The 18,901-nt window shown below is 42.5% G+C and overlaps 1 protein-coding gene across 7 annotated transcripts in view; it reads right to left on the bottom strand.

Annotated features, from left to right (window-relative positions):
• Positions 1–927: 927 nt before the first annotated feature.
• The window catches only part of fgfr3 (fibroblast growth factor receptor 3), a 65,947-nt gene continuing 47,973 nt past the window's right edge, over positions 928–18,901 (bottom strand). For 3 of the 7 annotated variants that reach the window (XM_085142569.1, XM_085142567.1, XM_085142574.1), the window contains exons 8-18: positions 15,803–15,947; positions 15,004–15,179; positions 11,496–11,644; positions 11,203–11,324; positions 10,921–11,031; positions 10,643–10,833; positions 10,077–10,199; positions 9,603–9,673; positions 3,569–3,706; positions 2,182–2,287; positions 928–1,875 (exon numbers count right to left, since the gene is read on the bottom strand). In XM_085142569.1, the coding sequence (XP_084998695.1) occupies positions 1,711–1,875; positions 2,182–2,287; positions 3,569–3,706; positions 9,603–9,673; positions 10,077–10,199; positions 10,643–10,833; positions 10,921–11,031; positions 11,203–11,324; positions 11,496–11,644; positions 15,004–15,179; positions 15,803–15,947 (1,497 nt within the window). In that variant the 3' untranslated portion in view covers positions 928–1,710. Of the gene's footprint in view, positions 1,876–2,181; positions 2,288–3,568; positions 3,707–9,602; positions 9,674–10,076; positions 10,200–10,642; positions 10,834–10,920; positions 11,032–11,202; positions 11,325–11,495; positions 11,645–15,003; positions 15,180–15,802; positions 15,948–18,370; positions 18,516–18,901 lie in introns of all 7 variants that reach the window. The other 4 variants (XM_085142568.1, XM_085142572.1, XM_085142570.1 and 1 more) reach the window with 4 other exon arrangements.

Raw genomic sequence — 18,901 nt, 5'->3', positions numbered from 1 at the left:
TAAAAGGGAGTTTGTCCTTCCCGCTGTCGCCAAGTGCTCGCTCTGATTGTTGGGTTTTTCTCTGTATTATTGTAGTTTCTTCACCTTACAATATAAAGCACCTCAAGAAGACTGTTGTGATTTGGTGATTACATAAATTGAACTGAAATAATAGAAGCAAACACATTAATAAGTAAAACAGTTCAAACAGGAGGATTTTTTTTCCCCTTACAAAGCGTCTGAAGGCTTCTTACGATTCACAGCTAGTCATTGTTGTTGATGTTCAATATGTGTTTAAGTACTAGAAGGTCTCCCCGGTACGCATCTCCTGCCTTTTCTTGCCCAGCAAGAGTTAATCGTCGCTTCGATACGGCAAACGCTAACTTTTCTAAACCAGAACTCAGAACTCATTGGAAACACCCGGCTCTCCTCAGCAGGAGCCTTCAGCCTTCGCGAGTCCTCCTCCGGCAGTCAAATCGCACTCTCTCGCTCTCAAAACAAATCATCTTCGTGTCATACATTCTAAACTGTAAACAAACCAATAAAAAGATGGATCAGAAACCAGAGGAGTCCGCCAGCTGTGAAAATAACATCGCAGTTTGGTTGTAAAATAAGTTACAAAAACAAAAGGAAAAAACCCACTGAAATAGAAATCTTTGCGTACAGTACTAAAAATCCTAAACTAGACCTTTCGAACTTAAGAACCACATGTTAAGTCTATAAATATCTTTACAAATATACACGTTAATTACTCAAATAAACCTTTTCTGATTAAGTGTTTTACACGTTCATGACAGTGTCTCCTAGATTGCAAAGTTTCCAATCCTAAAACAATATCTTAAAAAAATGTCATTTTTTGTCTTTTAAGTACACGGCTGTGGACAGCATTATGATACATATTTGCATTTATATATTTACAATAAATCACTTTGTAGATACATTTTTAAAAAAAAAACCCTCGTAACCTCGCTGTTCTTATTACTGAATGGCCCTGAAGCTTTGCCTCATCTTTGATGAGAAAAATTTGTTCCATGATTATCACTTTTTCTTTTTCCCAGGAAGCTAAAATGCGGATGATGGCGTACACATTCACGAGGAAACGCTCACGTGATCCTCTCTGTTGCTGAACGTCTTCTAGTAACTCTGCGGAAGAACAAATCCCGTCATTGAGCTCACGCTGGCTTTGCTGGTATCTCGTTCATCAATTTTCTTTCAGATCGCTTTATTGCGATAAAAGGGCTCCGTGTAGTAAAAAAAAACAAACCGAAAATCGGAGGACCCCCACCCACTGGATCGCCAACAAGTCACTCATCAATGCCCTTCATTTCCTCCTCCTAAATCCAGTCTCAGGAGGTTTAATCCCAGTAGGCACGGAATGGTTTCACCCCACAGATTGTCTGTAACAAAAGACTGGCCCGAGTACAAAAATATAATTTCATTTCTGAAAAGAAGAACACAAACATGGTTCAACGGCAAGAAAAAAAAATCCTTCAATGTTTAAAGAGAGTTCTTGGGGATGAGGAGGAAAAGAAAACACGAAACAGAGCTTTGTCCGAGAGTTTAAGACAAATCGAAAAGAGCTGAAGCACTGTGGAAGTATTGCATGCTGAGTTTTCTTTTTTTTCTTTTTTGTCCCTCTCCGTATCTTGAGGTGCTTGAGTCAGTGAGCGGTGATATTTCTGTCACAAACTGTGAGAAGAGGTTAATGTCCGACCTCCTCCGGCACAGATTTTATGTCCTAATCACCCCGTTACTGGGAAGCTGTTTGGGAAGACAGGGCTCGTCAGGCAGCGGGTCGTGGGCGAACACGGAGTCGTCCCCTGAGGAGCAGGTGCTGTTGGAGTCCTGACAGGTGGGCGAGTACTGCTCGAAGGGCACCGACAGGTCCAGGTACTCCTGTCAGAGGAGAGGTCAGAGGTTAGACTCTGGTGTCACAGTCAAACCTTTTCACTTTTTGGTGGTCAAATGAGTGGAAAAAAGTTTAGCGTATTATTCAAAGTCTTCAGAATATGAAATACTTTGGAAATGTTATGCTGCTTTACATTGTTCACTCGCATGCAACTTTAAAAATGCACCCAAACATCTAAAGAATCTCTCATTGCGACTCTTTAGCAGTGTTTTTATGGTTGGGTGAAGCAATAAGCTGCCTGTGCTTTTATTTCTGGTGTTGTGTGTGTTCTGCAGCTTTGCAGGGAGACTTACGTCTGTGGAGGTCATTGATAAAATCCGGTCGTGATCTTCTACCAGCTGTCGGAAGGTCGGCCTCTGCGATGGCACGGCGTGCCAACACTCCCTCATGATCATGTACCTGGAATCCCAACAGCGAGGATTTAGTCACACTGCATCTCGTTCACTACATTCTCCGATCTTAGATGGACTGTTTTTACTGTTTCGCTTTTTTTTAGCAGACTAGACATAACGCACAAATAGTGTTTAAAAGGTCCCCATTAGGCTCATTTCCAGCTCCTTATTTTTATTCTTAGCTTTGAGTGATTCACAGCTGAAAATGATCTCATATCTATATTTCACAGGGCCAACAAGCTGTTTGGTTCCCTTATACCAGGGGTGTCCAACTCCAGGCCTCAAGGGCCGGTGTCCTGCAGCTTTAGATATCACCTTGGGTCAACAGCGGTCCTAACCCCCGGGCCGTCGTTTGGTACCGTGAGAGATGAGACTCGGGTGTGAAATTTAAGGTTTTCAGGGTTTTTATCATTAACTTGGTTTCCCTGGATCTTTTCCCGTGTTGTAGTTGTGTGTCTTATTTTGAAATAAATATTTACGTGTTACCATAGTGACCAGAGAGCATTAAGGGGCAGAGAGGAGGACGTTACTCTCTTGTTGGCGCATTTCAAAAGGGGACGCTGCTAATAAAGTTACACAATTACACAGTAAATTCTTGTTTATTATTATATTTACAAAATACCACAGTTTTCGTCCTATCGTATCATTTTATTTTGTTGTATTTATCTGTGATGGATCAAGGGGACATTTAAAACCTGCAGGACACCAGCCCTTGAGGCCTGGAGTTGGACACCCCCGCCTTATACAAACATATTATGAATACAGTATTTTAATGACAGAACAACTCATTAAGACATCGAAACCCTCCTAACAAAAAACACTTCAAAAAAGGGGTATAAAGTTATGGCTTTCTGGGAATGTCAGCAAATGTCTCTGTTTATAAAGTTGCTACTTCATGTTTTTTCAGATTTTACAATTAATATTCCAAAACTGGAAGGACTTGGTTTTGATTTGCATTAAAAAAAACACAGATAACTCGATAATAATTTGTATTTTACGTACTATAACAATCCTGTGAAATTAGAAATATGTTATTGAGGTTTATATCAGTGAGGAAGCTGGAGAATGGGTGGGACTAAATAAGTGTGCACATCCTGTGTATTTTGTATAGTATTTCTTGGAAACTTGGATATTTAATATGAGCCCCCACCATTGAAACAGTATGACAGATAAACAGAATATTACTGAGGAACATAACAGGGCCCTGGTGTAATCTGCTGTTGTTTGGCTCATCTGGACAGCCTCCTGTAAACAAAGGTAACACACTTATACTCATACAGACACCTACAGTTCATGGGTGCAGTTGGCAGGCTTGTCCATTCGATGTCCTTCCTTCAGCAGTTTAAAGAGTTCTTCCACTGGGATCCCTGGGTACGGCGAGCCTCCCAAGGTGAAGATCTCCCACAGCAGTACCCCGTAAGACCACCTAAACAGCAGCGCAAACACACGAGGAATATAGATCAGAGGTCGTAGCGACGCAGCGGTCTAAGGCAGTCATAGTTCACACAGATGCGCTCTGTCCACCAATCGATCTGTTTGAGGGAAAAATTGATCCTCAGTCATGTTAACTGCACTCAATTTGAAAAAATCCATTTGAAATTCTTATTGTTTCAGACAGCTGGTCAATATTTGTAAACAAACAAAAAATCGACTTCTCTTGCCTCAAGCAAGAAATAAGACGAGTAAACGAAAGAAGGAGACGTAATCATCAGTTTGTTGTTTTGATGGCTCAAGAAAAAAACAACAAAAAACGAAGCGTGCACCAAAATCTTGTGGTAAATAAATGGTAAATGGCCTGTATTTATATAGCACTTTACTAGTCCCTAAGGACCCCAAAGCGCTTTACATATCCAGTCATCCACCCATTCACACACTGGTGATGGCAAGCTACATTGCAGCCACAGCCACCCTGGGGCACACTGACAGAGGCGAGGCTGCCGGACACTGGCGCCACTGGGCCCTCTGACCACCACCAGTAGGCAACAGGTGAAGCGTCTTGCCCAAGGACACAACGACCGAGACTGTCCAAGCCGGGGCTCGAACCGGCAACCTTCCGATTACAAGGCGAACTCCCAACTCTTGAGCCACGATCGCCCTATATAGGCAGCTGTTAACTATGGACGCAGATAATGATGTTTCCACAACACCAACACAGGCTTGACCTGAAGGGAGAAGCAGAGATAAATGGGAAAACTTATTATACAGCATCTAGCGTTAAAGCGCAGCTGCTATCTAAACCAAGCCATCATCTCTCTTTCTTTCTCTCTCGGTGGCAGCAGCTCCAATGAACCCCTGTATTATTTCTTAATGTCTAAAAAATGAGGGACAGTAATCATATAACGGGCAGTCTATTAACTCAGCATACTATTGTTTGGCTATTCGTCCAGTGAATCAGAATGAGTCCCCTCCTTCTATAGCAGCTCTTGGTAGGTCTAATCTAATTATCCGCGCTCTGGTCCAGAGGGTGAATAAATAAAAAAAAAAGGCCGCTACACTGGCTTAGCCGGCTGGTCCTAAATCCGAATACGACGCACGCCTGAGACAGAGTGGGAGAGAGTCGGATGAAAGCCTGAGAGACGACTGTGGTGAAAAAGAGACATCAATATTCAAAGAGAGGGAAACATGTCAACAAAGCAGGTGTTCAGGGTCACAGCAGGAGAGTCGGAATCAGAAGGAAGAGCAGAAAAGAGAGGCTGCTTATATTTATTGATGGTTGCTAGGAATGAATATTCACAGGCTATTAGGTGACTAACAGGAGAAGAAGGCAATGAAGATATAAACACTTCATTTGGGCACCTGCAGCAACGGGAGCTGACCGTCTCGGAATCTCAATGCAAGCATCACCGATGGCTGATTTAGTGAGATTTAGAAGGATAATCACTTTGGGGAGGAATGAATATAATCCTGCATTTGGTGTGCTGGTTCAATGATAGCTGTGGCAATATCTATCGACTTCAAATGTGTTCATCAATCAGCCCCGTTGGGCGATGAAAAGCCGCCGAAAGTACACGTGCGAACAGACGAAGAGGAACAACGCTGCCTTAGTAGCAAAAAGGCCATGCTGCCACTACTAATTTCGTTAGTGGGGAACTCGTTATTTGCTTGGATTTTCTCTTCACCAATCATACCAAACCTGTTACTGACAATCTGGCAGTACTGCATGTGCTAGGTGGTTGGAGACGAGAGTTAATGAAAAGTCAGCCACAACTTCATTGGCTTTATTTGTTGCCCAAGCATTGCTTCTTGCTGTTTTCATGTTCAGCACCGACTCTCTTCGTGACTTATACGGAAAAACAACATCATCTGTTTCTGGGACTAATAATAGACTCTGACGAATGGCATCCATCTGTGATTTCAGTCCTGTAGACACTTTTAATAAAGAATATTTGCACATGATACCAATCAACACACTGCCGATCGTGTATTCTTACAGCAGACATTAATAAACGTCAGCCACTCATATAAGCAGCGGCATGAGTAAAATTAAGAAAATGAAGTGTGCAAAATTATTGAAAGGCTTTTTCCCATGTGTCTTTTTAACATAGTATATCTAAACATACTACTTTTACTGAGCTATAGCACAAACCACTACAGGGTGTGCTTTAACTCTGTAATGCTCAACGCTTGCAAAATGTATCTTTCTATTTATATACAGTATAAAAACTTCAGTAAGGGTTCTTAGCTGTCGCTGTGAAAGCATCGTGCCAACAAAAAGGGAATCGGTTTAGAGGAGGTGGACATAAAAAGTTATCAGAGGGTTTCCAAGTGTCAGGAATTGGAGTGAGAAGTATCACCAAGAAACTCAAAGAGAGCCACGCCGTACAGAACGAGCCTGGCAGAGGTAGGGAGCAGAAGATTTCAAAGACTCTTTGAGAGAAGTGTCAAATAATCCCAGAACACCTGCCAAGACATGAGTGAATGCTGGGAATTGTAGTCGCAAAGAAGACAATCGCACACAAACTCTGCACAGGAATGGACTGCCAGAAAAAGTCCACTCCTGCAGAAGAGAAACCTTCAACTCAGACTCAACTATGCTAAGGATGACCTGGAGGAAGATACTGCATACTGGAAAAACATGCTTTGGTCAGATGAGACAAAAATAAAGGCATTTGATCATAGAGGCACTGCTTGTGTTTGGAGGAAGAAGGGAGAGGCGACCGACCCCAAGAACACCGTCCTCACAGTCAAACACGGTGGTGGGAGCATTATGTTCACAGTAGAAGGAATCATAAAGGAAGGATATGTGAAGATTTTGAAAGAAAACAGCAACACACGTCACTGAGGAGTGTCCCAGTCCTGGTGAAGTCTACAGTGAGTGTCATTGACTGTGGGGTGAACTGACGACCAGGGTCTGTGCAGGAAGTGCATCACATTTGGAGGAGCTCGAGAGATTCACAAAAGAAGAGTAGGCTGGGACTGCTCAGGAGGACATATACAGTTGAGTATCAGCATCAGGGGGGATAATAATTTCAATCCAAAGCAAGCCTTGGTTTTTGGAAAAGCTGTGCTAAAATGTTTCATAGGGGGACTTAGAATTGCATCCTCATCTAAAGATATTGACATTGCTTAAATCAGGCTTGGCCAACTCCAGGTCTCGAGGGCCGGTGTCCTGCAGGTTTTAGATCTCATTGTGGGTCTACACATCAGGACATGTTGAGGAGGTAATTTAGCCCTTTAAAGCTGAGATGGATCAAGGTAGGGCTGGGCGATATATCGAGTTTTTTTAAAAAAAATATCGATATATTTTTATACGAGATATAAGATGTGACAATATCTTTTATATCGATATAGTCTATGTTACGTTATAATTATAGTTGTGGAGCCACAAGTTTGCCTCTCTTTTGTCCACTTTTGTCTTTACGCAACGTTACTCGGCCTCGCCTCTCCTTCACTGAACACAACTCCCCCTCCCTCCCCGATTGCTTCACCTGCAGGCAGCGACAAGATGGACACGGCAAATCTCCGTTAACGAGTTACAGCGCATCGCCCCGTGCGTGGGGCTGGACGGCGTCAATGTGTTAACGAGCTAACCACGCTAACGAGCTAACCACGCTAACGAGCTAACCACGCTAACGAGCTAACCATGCTAACGCCATGTACGGCCTAAAATCCGTTCATTCTCTCAAAAGTTGACAGCGCCGCCTTATGTATGAATTCTGGTTGTGCTTGATGACCGCGAACCGATTTTATGTGGTACACGGCACATAAAATCAGCAATCTGTCAAAAAATGTTTTAGTACGACTTTGGTAAGCTACGGAGCTGCACCGGCTTGATGGATTGTCGGAGCATTACGGCGACCGAGGAGCCTCGCGGAGTGATACGTACTGTGCTTCAACGTAATATTACCGTATTGTGTGTGTATAAGGACCATAAATGGCACCTGTTAAGAGACATGGTTTCAAACTCCAGGCTGTCAGTCACGCAGTAGAAGTTTTGAACAGAGCAGCTGCTTGTTATTATGCTCAGCGTCTTTTAGTTTACATTTTGACTGCACAATTGTGAGCTTTTTTGTTATGCACAAAAACAACATAGTTTTCTTTTATTTATGGAGCATTATTATTATTTAATAAATGCTCATAATTTATTTTTGAGTAGTTTTTTTCCTGTACATCTACACTGTATGTTAATAAGTGCCCGTGTGACATCTGGGACACAGCTTTGACTAAGAACTCTCTTTTTGTTCTTACCTTGTGGCTTTAAAAAAATATCGAGATATATATCTTATATCGCCATCCAGCTAAAAAATATCGAGATATGAATTTTGGGTCATATTGCCCAGCCCTAGATCAAGGACACATCTAAAACCTGCAGGACACCGGCCCTCGAGGCCTGGGTTTGGACACCCCTGGCTTAAATGAAAAGAATGGCATCTACTCTATCTGTGACTATATCTTTGCTCTAAGCCTACCAGCATTACATTTACTGTTCTACTGGACATTAATTTGTTTATTTAGTTACAGGTAAGTTTCTTTCCCTTTAAAATCATTTCTGCAAACGTGTCAGTGCCAAAAGCTTTAGTCTTAATCATACCTGCTTTTACAACCCAGCTGCTTTTGGCCCACACCTTCCCTGCTTTTAATGGGCTAGTGCGTCACTGTGAAGCTGCAGTGAGATTTCTCCACTGCAGCTTTTATAGGCTGACACCTCCGAAGCTGTCCAAAATAAAATCCTCACCTCCGTGACATTGGCAGCGGCCGCAGTGCTGGCTGAGCCTCTATCTGCACTAAATAACTCTGGTGTTTGAAGTCGAAAAGAGAACTGGCGATGTTAATGACGACTTACACGTTTTCTTGAAAAATGAAAAATGTGCGAAAGGACAAAAATCCTATAAAAATGGCTCCCAAATGTTGCCACTGTGTTTTCTGCCTTTACAGCTGTGAATGAGCCAGGAGGGTTTCAACAAGCATGAATCTGACAGGAGAAACAATATGCACTACTGTTTTTTCATTGTTTTTTAATTGATTCGCCATCATATTTCCTAAAAAAAAAAAAAGGGGGAAAAATAAGAAATCATTGCGAGTCAAAAGTCAAGGTCCCCCAGGGTGTGTGAGAGTAAACTGGCTTCAGAGCGACTACTGTATAAAAGGAGGAGGAGGAGGTTTGGCGGGAGGATTGACTGTGTAATCCAGACCTGCTGAAATAACAGAGAAGCCTGATTCTCCCCTCAGCCTGTTCCCAGTCTAGTGTAATCACACGGCGAGCCAGTGTTGACAGGGGCCTGTGTTTGGCTTGGATGGCTGTGCTGGGGACACGGCGTCTGGCTGTAGCCGGCGGGGCTTGGGGGTTGAGAAGACGTTTCGGGGTGGGGGGTGGTATGTTACAGCTACTGCAAGGCAGGCCGCCTCGCCTCCTCACCTTTCTTCTCTTGATCGTGGCCAACACGGAAGCAATCAGAGGTTGTGAAAACTGTCTCTGCTGCCCAGATTCCTTTTGAACTGCTGTGGGGAAAGTCCCCGAGGGAACACCTTGTGATAAATCCACTGACCCTCTTTATCTCCTCCTGCTCTGGGGCAGGTTGGATTTTCACTGATAAAACAGCACTAAGATGCCGGGACTCCGTTGTGTTCCTATCTCTCTCTGATGTCGTCGGATAGAGATTAAAAGAACAAATGCAGGAATGCGCCGCGGCTAATACGCGAGAACCTCGGGGGTTATCAGGTGAACCGCAGATATTTGGAAAGGGAATGTTATGATTCCGTGTTCGCACACGGTTGATGCTAACGCGCTCAGTCACGATATTTCAACACCCGGATTCCGCCGGTGCACTCGCTTCCACGCGACTGGGCAGTTGGTATGTGACGGTTAGTTTGTGCAAACTCACACATCGCTCTGGTGCGTGTAGACCCGGTCGAAGAGAGCCTCTGGAGCCATCCATTTCACGGGGAGACGACCCTGAAACAAAGGAGACAGAAACGCTTGGGTCAGCAGAAGCACTCTGTACGGAGCTGACAACCAAACACTCACACAAACACACAAACTTCAGCCTGGTCGCGCTGCCACCACAGCTTGAACTTCAGCTAGCTTCAGAAATCTGATGACCATTTCGGTGCTTCATTCACAGCAACGCTTTTGCTTGAAAACACATTCATATCAACACTGTGGATTCCGCATATACACTTTTAATTTTGCTCAATCTGCTCAATTCTACTTTTGTACTGCGACCCGACCGTGACACTGATAGAAAAGACTTTCAGCCATATGTAATAAGCTGCTGCTGCATTCAATACCATCCCCTCGTATCGCTTCAAACACGTAATATTTTCCTAAAGGAGAGCACCAAAGGAATGAGCCTCACATTCGTGGTCTTTTTGTAGTAGTCTATATTGTGCACATCTCTGGCGAGACCGAAGTCGGCGATCTTCATAACGTTGTCCTCCGTCACAAGGACGTTTCTGGCTGCCAGGTCTCTGTGGATGCACTGAGGGAAGAAGAACAAATGCATCAAACACACGGTGCATTGCACTCACGCATACACGCAAATATACTGAAACACTGATGTAAGTTGACAAGTTTTACTTTGCACTATGAAACGCACAAACTGAACTTTAAAAGCCTCAAATTTAGTTTAAACTTAGATTTTTAATTCGCTAATCTAATTATCTTTCAATATCGCAATTAACACATTGTTAATGGACTTGATTTCTTCTTGTTAAAAGGGAGTTTTTCCTCCTCACTGTTGCCAAGTGCTTGCTCATAGGGGGTTGTCTGATTGTTGTGATTTGGTGCTATATAGATAAAACTCAGATGAATTGTCTGCCATCAAAAAATCTTTCCTGTTTTCTCACAATGTTTAGAAGTTAAGCGCAGGCCGAAGCATCCTTTTATATGATAACTGAGTTAAAGTGAAGCAACGTGGCGAACCTTCTGTGAAGCAAGATACTCCATGCCTCGGGCAACCTGGTAGGCACAGGACACCAGGTCTTTGAACGTGAGCTGCTCATCGGGGATTTTGCACGTGTCGAAGGAGTAGTCCATGCCCGGTGGCCGCCGTGCACGCAGGTACTCCCTCAGGTTGCCTTTGGAGGCGTATTCCACCAGGACATACAGAGGACCTGCACGGGAAACAGAGAACAAATATGACTTTCATGGCAACGGTTAAGTCCTGCATTAATTCTGTTATTACTGCACTCTGCGCTCACCATCCTGTGTGCAGGCTCCGAGTAGGTTGATGATGTTTTTGTGTTTCCCAATCATCTTCATCATCTCCATTTCTGACACCAGGTCTGATAAATCTTTATCTGTGGCGTCATCTGAGATAAGAAAATCAATGGAGCATTTGTACTGACGAAAATACGAACTGAAGCTATCAAACCAACGCAAATCCAGTACACGAGACAAACAGAACAACAGCGAGCATGGTAGCACTGTCACTGCCAAGGTCATGTATTCATTCCTGGAGGGCAGCCACAGTGATTACTTACCTTTCAACATTTTCACAGCAACAGTGAGCGACTTGTTGGGCTTCTCTTTGTCGATGCCAACAGCCTCAGCCATAACCACCTGACCGAAGCAGCCCTCTCCCAGAGGTTTACCCAGAGTTAGCCTGAAACAAGTGGCCAGATTTCAGACTTGGAGTTCAGTGTGTATACTCAAAAGACTTTAAGTAATTTGATTACATGTAAATTTCACATAAGCACAATGTAAAATGTGAAATATAATTGACTTGACTTAATAATTTTTTTGAGCGTGTGCTGCAGTGTGCTTTTTTCCTCACCGTGTCCGAGGAAACTCCCATTTGGGGTCGGACGGCAGCTCCAGCTCCGAGACGTTGGCGAGCATCGGGCCGTCGCTGGACGACAGACGGGCGATCCTGACCAGCGGCGTGTTTGAGTTCATGGAAGAGTTGGAATCCAAGGACACCTGCTTGGGTACAAAAGAATAAACTGTTATAGTCTCTGAAAAAGAGTTTGGTGACAGGCATTCAAATAAAGACAGAGGGAAAAGAGAAATCTAACCGTGACCTTTGACCAAATATTTTTTTAACTAAATAATGAATAAGTAATTCCTTTTTCAGATCAGTTTGACTCTTTATTATTTATTCAAACAGTCCTAATGTTTTTGATGTTTTTGAAAATGAAACAGCCCCTGAAACATAAAATATATTCAAAAGAAATCCTTTCTCGTGACATACTGAAAATCTTGACACTCTTTTGGGGGGTGAAAAAAAACAAAACCTGACAAAAATACATCCAGTGCAAAATCCAGTCAAATTCAAAACAGCTTTGAAGTTTAAAGAGCAACATTCAGTGACTTGAGATAAAACCCTTTTTGGGAAACATCACACATCTCGGGACCAGACCAATGTCAGTGACTTTTACAAACAGCAGGCCTGTGGCTGCGCACAGGAGGAAGCGAGAGGTAACAAAGATGAATGAAGGAGGATGCAGAGGTGGGCGAGTGAGTGGCGAGGTGGGGTGGACATCTCTATCCATCAACAAGCTCCATTTCTGGATCGGCGGTCATTCCGCTGAGCCCTTGGGCTCGGCATCCTCCCGCTATTTATCTGACTGCTGGGGAAAAAACCGATGGCTCGGGCCTGCTTTTTGATAGATCTGTTTATGTCAGGGTCTGCCGGCTCAGACCCTTCAGGTGGGGTCCTGAAACAAACATGTCCACTTACCAGACTTCTTGACTGGAAGAAAATGAGAAAAAAGGGCCCTGACCACAATTTCAGAGGCATGAAAAGTAATATCTGATAGAACATGCCAGGAGCTTTACAGGAGATTTACTCAGAGTTATGAAAAAGAAAGGAGAGAACAGGGAGATTAGCTTTACAAAAACGAAGCAAAGATTATAGAAAAATGCAATAAGAACTTTCCCTGCACAACCTTATAAGACCATTTATATGAGCGCTGCACAAGTAGAAATGATTTAGAGGCTACAATTAAAAAATGTTTCAATAGATGAGGTTTCTACTTGATATAACTTAACAATACTTCTTTATGTACCAAAAAAAAACCCAACCTCAGACTGTATAACAGCCTTTACAGCTGAAACCTTATCGTGGTTTTAAAAGTCTGTTTGTTTTCCAAGAACTGCATTATGGCTTTCAAATAATATTTTCTTTTCTAAAAATGCATCGTTTCCATTTTGAGACGCACAACCCTTTAATTATGGAGTCGGAAAGCTGGATTTTGCACAAAACACACAGACACACATAGTGGCTATGTCCTGCACAGAGTGGGAGCCAGCAGGGTGGGGCCGAAGAGATAATCGCAAACTCGTCTACATGTTAGACATTCAGACAATCTTGGCATTCAGAGAGAAATGGTAAGATGCACATCCCTGCCTGGATTATAATTACTGTAAGAGACCAAAAGTAATGAGCTAAAGGCTCACAGGGATTAGTGTGACTGCTCTAAATAATCTGTTTCTGACTGCCTTGTTTTGTTCTTGGCTCTCTGTGATGTCATTCAAAGTGGCTATCCTTAATATGCTCAACCCAGACTCACAGCTCTGGCTCTGAGCACAGAAGCCTATTTGTCCCACCTCTTGTTCGACCTTCTCTTTAGAAAAGGTTGAAGGTAAAAAAGCTTTTTTCAGATGGAAGATAAACTACAGTACGTAGGATAAATCAGGATTTCTTGAACTGTGATTCATGCAAAGCTAGAGTCCAAAAATAATAACTTGGACTTATAAAAGAGCGTAAAGTTCCCTTTTAACCCGGTACTGCCAAGTGTATCATATCTGATATCTTAATTTTTGAGGCCTCATCAGTGTGTTTTTATTTCTCCTAATATGATTTTGCTTGTTTAAGGGAAACAAACCGTGAACAATAAATTGCACAAAATGCTATTTGTAGCAGAAATTATACAAAAAAAAAAAAAAATTATCGTGATTTAACCTAAAAACTGAAAGCCCCCTTCATATATCTGTTAAAAGTTACCATTAGAGCTGCTCACAGTAAAGCACAGTAAAAATGGTTTTATATTAGCTATTTGGCAACATATAAGTATCAGCATTTATAACGGCTTATAAATAATAATTAAAAAAGTAAACAAGAGACAAAGAAAACACACTTTAACCATTATATCAGTGCTGACGTTGTATAGTTAGTCCACAAGAGGGCGCTCTGCAACTGATGACAACACAAGTGTTTGAGAGCGTAAACTGGTGACAACGACTCGCGATCCGATCCGCAACTGATCTTAGCAAATGATCCACGAATAAATAACTGCATAACAAATGTTAAGGAGATGTTTTTTCGTGCGTCTTAACTCTTACCCCCAAAAAGATGACATCTGGCGGCGTCCCCCGTACAGATAATGACGAGTTTTAGCATCTCAGTAAAAATCAATAAGGATGTGGTGTGATGACCATTATTTAGAAGCAGTTCCTGTTTTTTTTTTTAAGGGTAGCTGCATAAGCAGAGACCAGCTATGATAACGTCTGATGCGCACCCAATAATTTTGTTCTATAAGCAGTCCTGAAATATGACAGAAACCACTAAGGTCAGAAAAGAGCTTGAAAAGTTAAAATATCAACATCAGTCTTAAAAAATCCTGCATCTGTCTCTCTCTGAGTGTTTACTAACGAGTCAAGCTAGCGTCCCCAGGTTTTAATCTTTATGCTAAGCTAACCCGCTACTAGCTCTAGCTTTGTGTTTACATAAAGAGATGATCAATCCTTTGTCTCAACTCTTGTTGGAAGAGTGCTCAACAATTATTCTACAAAATAAATTATTCCTTCAGCCCTCGAGACTTGCTTTAATTTCAATAACAGCCTGTTCGATAACAAACTGAGCATGATTAGCCTGATCTTAGTAGATACTGTATCTAAGCTTAGTCCTGAAGTCACGAAGAGTTCTTCGGACTAAAAGCTGCGGCAATGCAGCTGCTCCACTCTGTGTTTCTTCGCAAACAGTTGATGAGAGAGAGTGTGTGATACACTCAGAGTGAAATCTAAAACCAACACTGACAGTCACAGGAGGGCATAAATATCCCTGAGCCAAATCTGCTCCAAGATAAATGTGAACACATGTCACCAGTGTGCTGCCGTCCATCGTCAACACAGCGCCAATTAAACAACAGGACAGACAGACGTGTAGAAACCTTCTTTAACCAATTTATACTTTGTTCTATTATTTAAATGACAGATACCCCAAACTCTTCCTTTCTTAGTTTGACCTGGGTTATATACTGAAAGCTGCATTAAACAGACAAGCAGAGAGAAGAAGGGTTTTGGGAAAGTCTTGTGCAAATCTTGTATCTACTTTCTGTTACCTGTCTCTTGAGGGGGAACTTTGACAGTTTTTGCACGGGAGGCGTGGGCAGAGTCTTCTGCGTGGTCATCCTCATACGACAGAGGATTGCAATGACCACGGCGAGGATGAAGAGCACGCAGCCTGTCACGTAGATAAGGATGTCGGCGTAGTAGTCTTCCTTTTGTGGACTCACTGCTTTAGGAGGGAAAATGTGAAATGTCAGTTGAAATTCACCAAATTCACACAGCATTTTGTTTTAATTCCCACTCAAAAATAGCTTGCTTTGTTCAGTAGCACACTTCAACCAAATGGATTTTTAGTGAGCATTTTCTGTGAAGAAATATCCATAAATCAAAAGAGAAACAGAACAGAAACTTGTCGTTCCTCACTGAAAGCTCGCATTCACACCGTGGGTTGGGGCAGCAACGTGTAGATCATCGTGTAGTTTTATCCTGCTGCAGGTAATTGCACCTGTGATACGCTTTTCCTCAGGGAGGCAATTATTGTCTTGAAAAGCAAAAGCTGAAGTGTCGTTAAATTGCCTCATAGCCCAGAGACATCTGAGCAGACGATCTGCTCTGATTAAAAAGCGCCTTTCAGTGAAGGATGGATTGCATGTTCGGTTGGTTAAATTAAAGGGGTGGTGACAGAGCGTCGACGCACTTAAAATATGTGCTTACAAGTAGCAATCTATGATAATTAGGTTTGAAAATTGATGTTAAATATTGTGCTGCAGAGCAAAACAAGTTTTGTGGCGTTTCTAACATTTCAGGTAACACAGGTGGGAGAAAAATGGACCCACAGAGTGAAGAGTATACCTGGAAGCACCGTCAGCCAAGCAGAGTGGTGAGAATAGCCGATAGAGTTCCCTGCGAGACAAGTGTACTCGCCCGCATCCTCAAAAGACACATTGGTCAAGAAGAGAACCTCTAGCTCCTTATCTGTAGTGTTAATGCCAGCCGTCTGTGGAGGATGAGAGGGAGGAGAGGGAAGAGAAAGAGACAGAGAGAGAAGATATATCGTAAGGCGAAAGCTTCTTAGAGGAAACACCAAATGCACCCTGGAGGAAAGGACAGTCTTGTTTACTGTTGTCAGCACCATCACCCACACCTGAAAACACCCAAGCAGCACCTACACCACGCTGTGAGACAAGCTCGTTGGTTCAGCCTAACGCCACAGGCACTCTTTGATGTAATGAACTCCTATCAAGAATTTTCTAGACTGCAGCAGTGATTTACTTTCATATGTGGAATCGTAAGACACTGGCATCCATTTCCACATTTAGAACATGCAGAAGTGTCATTGAGTTTCCTAACACAAAATATTTCTTACAGACTTCTGTAAGCTTCTTTGATAAGGAGAGTTTTCTGTTGCCTCCAAACGCACCCGTGAGTTTAAACTGAACCACGTACCTGACCTGATGACAAAGCTTGCCTTTGGTTCTGGTCTTGCTTATGAAGGTCTTTGTGTGTGTGTGAGAGGAAAGTGATTTGCGCCTTTGGATCAGTGTTTTTCTAGGAATGCCTCAAGGATCAGTCCTAGATCCTTTATGTTTTTAAAAGAAAACTAATTCAAATGAGCACCGGGTTTTGTAAAGATGTTTTAAAAAGATATTTTTAGTTTAAGATTACTGCTGCAAGATGTCATTACCAAAATGGGATTTCACCTGAATTTTTTACAAGTAAAATTTAGAGCGCCAGATTTATTAAATGGTGCAAAAATAGCGCGAGCGCAATCCCCAAATAGAGCTCAGAGGCCTGGTTAGTTTTATGGGTGATTTACAAAAGCGCCATAAAGCACAAAAAAAAAATTTTTCCCCCAGCTTTTTAAATTGTGCAGATATTTAACGTTAGTAAATCAGTTTGCACGGTTGATTTAAACAGTCTAAGGCTACGTTCACAATGCAGGTCTTAATGCTCAATTCCGATTTTTTGATCAAATCCGATTTTTTGTCTGCTCGTTCACACTACAAATAAAATGCGACAGCAAACGCGCTCTAGTGTGAACGCTCAAAGCGGCCCGCATGCGCAAAAGAAGACGTCACACACAACGTGCTCTGTTTAGACCCAGAGCAAACAATATTGTTTGACTGATGGCCCTTAATATAAAGACTTCGGACTTCACGTTTCCAAATTTTTGCTTTAAGTTATTTTGTTATTTACATAATAATGTAAATAACCTAATAATGATCCTTATTGCTGTTTTAGAGGAGCGGTGCTTCAAAGGATAGTTGCAGATTTCTGTCAGAATCTGCAGATTATGCTGTATAAATAAAATGTTCACGTTGTCTTCCCAGCAGTTTCACCGGATGGCCAGGAAGCGTTCGCGAGGTTTTCTCCGGCGCTTCTCCGGCGCTGATAATTGGCGTCTGTCTTGTGTCAGTGACGTAAAAGACGGATTTAATGCGACTTGACCATTCAAACAGCAGTCGCTTTCTAAAACATTGGATATGTATCGGATTCAGTACCACATATGAAAGTGACCCAGATTGGATTTGAAAATATCGGATTTGTGCCGTTCACATTGTCACACCATGATCGGATATGAGTCGCATAGGGTCAAAAAAATCGGATTCGATGCGCTTTCGCCTGCAGTGTGGACGTAGCCTTAGTCTTAAATAGTTTGTGCCTTGAGAAAGGAACTCCCAGAAATACAACAGGGTCTGAGTTCCCACCTCTTACACGCCATCTTGTCGCTGTGCACTTTTTGTAAATATCAAGAGTATCATCAACGTCAACTTTTTTTTCTTTAAGCACCAAAGCCCAGCCCAAAAAGTGCATCACTGCAGTTGTGATTTTTCTTTCTTCAAATATCATTTGGTGTGATGACCGCTAGGTTAGCTTGATTCAAAGGCAGTGCTCGATGTGGCTTAGTAAAGGCTGAGGTGGAGGACTTATTCCCCGTGCCTCAGTAATGAACACTGACATCCAGACGCCTGCTGCATGCTCTCATATAAAAGCACATTAATATAGCAGGAGGATGCTCTCCCAGAGAAATCAATACTGGCCTGTTTGTGTACGTGTACGCTTTGGTCAGTAAAGGTTTTATGTGGGCTTTAATCTGTGTGTGTGTGTGTGTGAGAGAGAGACTTTTGAAGTTTTTGCATTAATTAATGGCGCAATATTGTCTTTCTCTTATCGACCGGGAAGGAAGACAAAGTGGCACTGGGAGCTAAAATAGATGATGGCCATTAGCTAACAAAATGCGAGCATTAGAACTCAAACCTCACTGATGAATGTCTATAGGTGTGAGTATGTAACTGTTTACCCTGTCAGCAAGCCAGCGAGCCAGTCAAAACCCACAACCAAGAGGAACATTGCAGAGAGGAAGAGGCACAGCAGATCAAATGTGGCGACGACGGTTCTCGCCCAGAGTTCAGAATTTACCTGGTTTGTATATGTTAAGCCAGAAAGCGTTTTCTGACTTGCCTACAAAGTTTGAGGCACGACACCAGTACTTCCCGGCGTCTTTCTCTGTCACGTTGGACAGTTTCAACTTACTGTGGGTCTCAATGTGTTTACTGACAACACTCTGTAAAGGGAAAATTGAAAGGCAGAGTGAGGCCTTCACAGCTCCTGCAAAAACACATAGTAACAACATGCAAACCTACATACTAAACACACACACATCTAAAAGAAGCACTGCACATTGGTTTTTACATTTACAACATTTTGTTGTGTTATTAGCTTAGTTTCATTGTTTATTGTGAACAAAGGGGACCTACTACGCTCATTCTTTTCTCCACATAGCTCTATGTGCTTCACAGCTCAAAAATGATCCAGCTTCTCTCCCTTTAAGGCAAACTTTCTTCTGATTGGCTGGTCCGTGTGTTTTCATACATCACAGAGAGCCATCAGTAGAAAAAACTGCCTCAAACTGAACATTTAAAGAAGTCTTATCATCCTCATCATTTAGTC

Source organism: Neolamprologus multifasciatus, chromosome 19 (assembly GCF_963576455.1).
Source record: "Neolamprologus multifasciatus chromosome 19, fNeoMul1.2, whole genome shotgun sequence".
NCBI lineage: Eukaryota > Metazoa > Chordata > Actinopteri > Cichliformes > Cichlidae > Neolamprologus > Neolamprologus multifasciatus.
The sequence above is the reverse complement of the archived record's forward strand: the minus strand, read 5'-3'. Positions and strand labels throughout refer to the sequence as shown.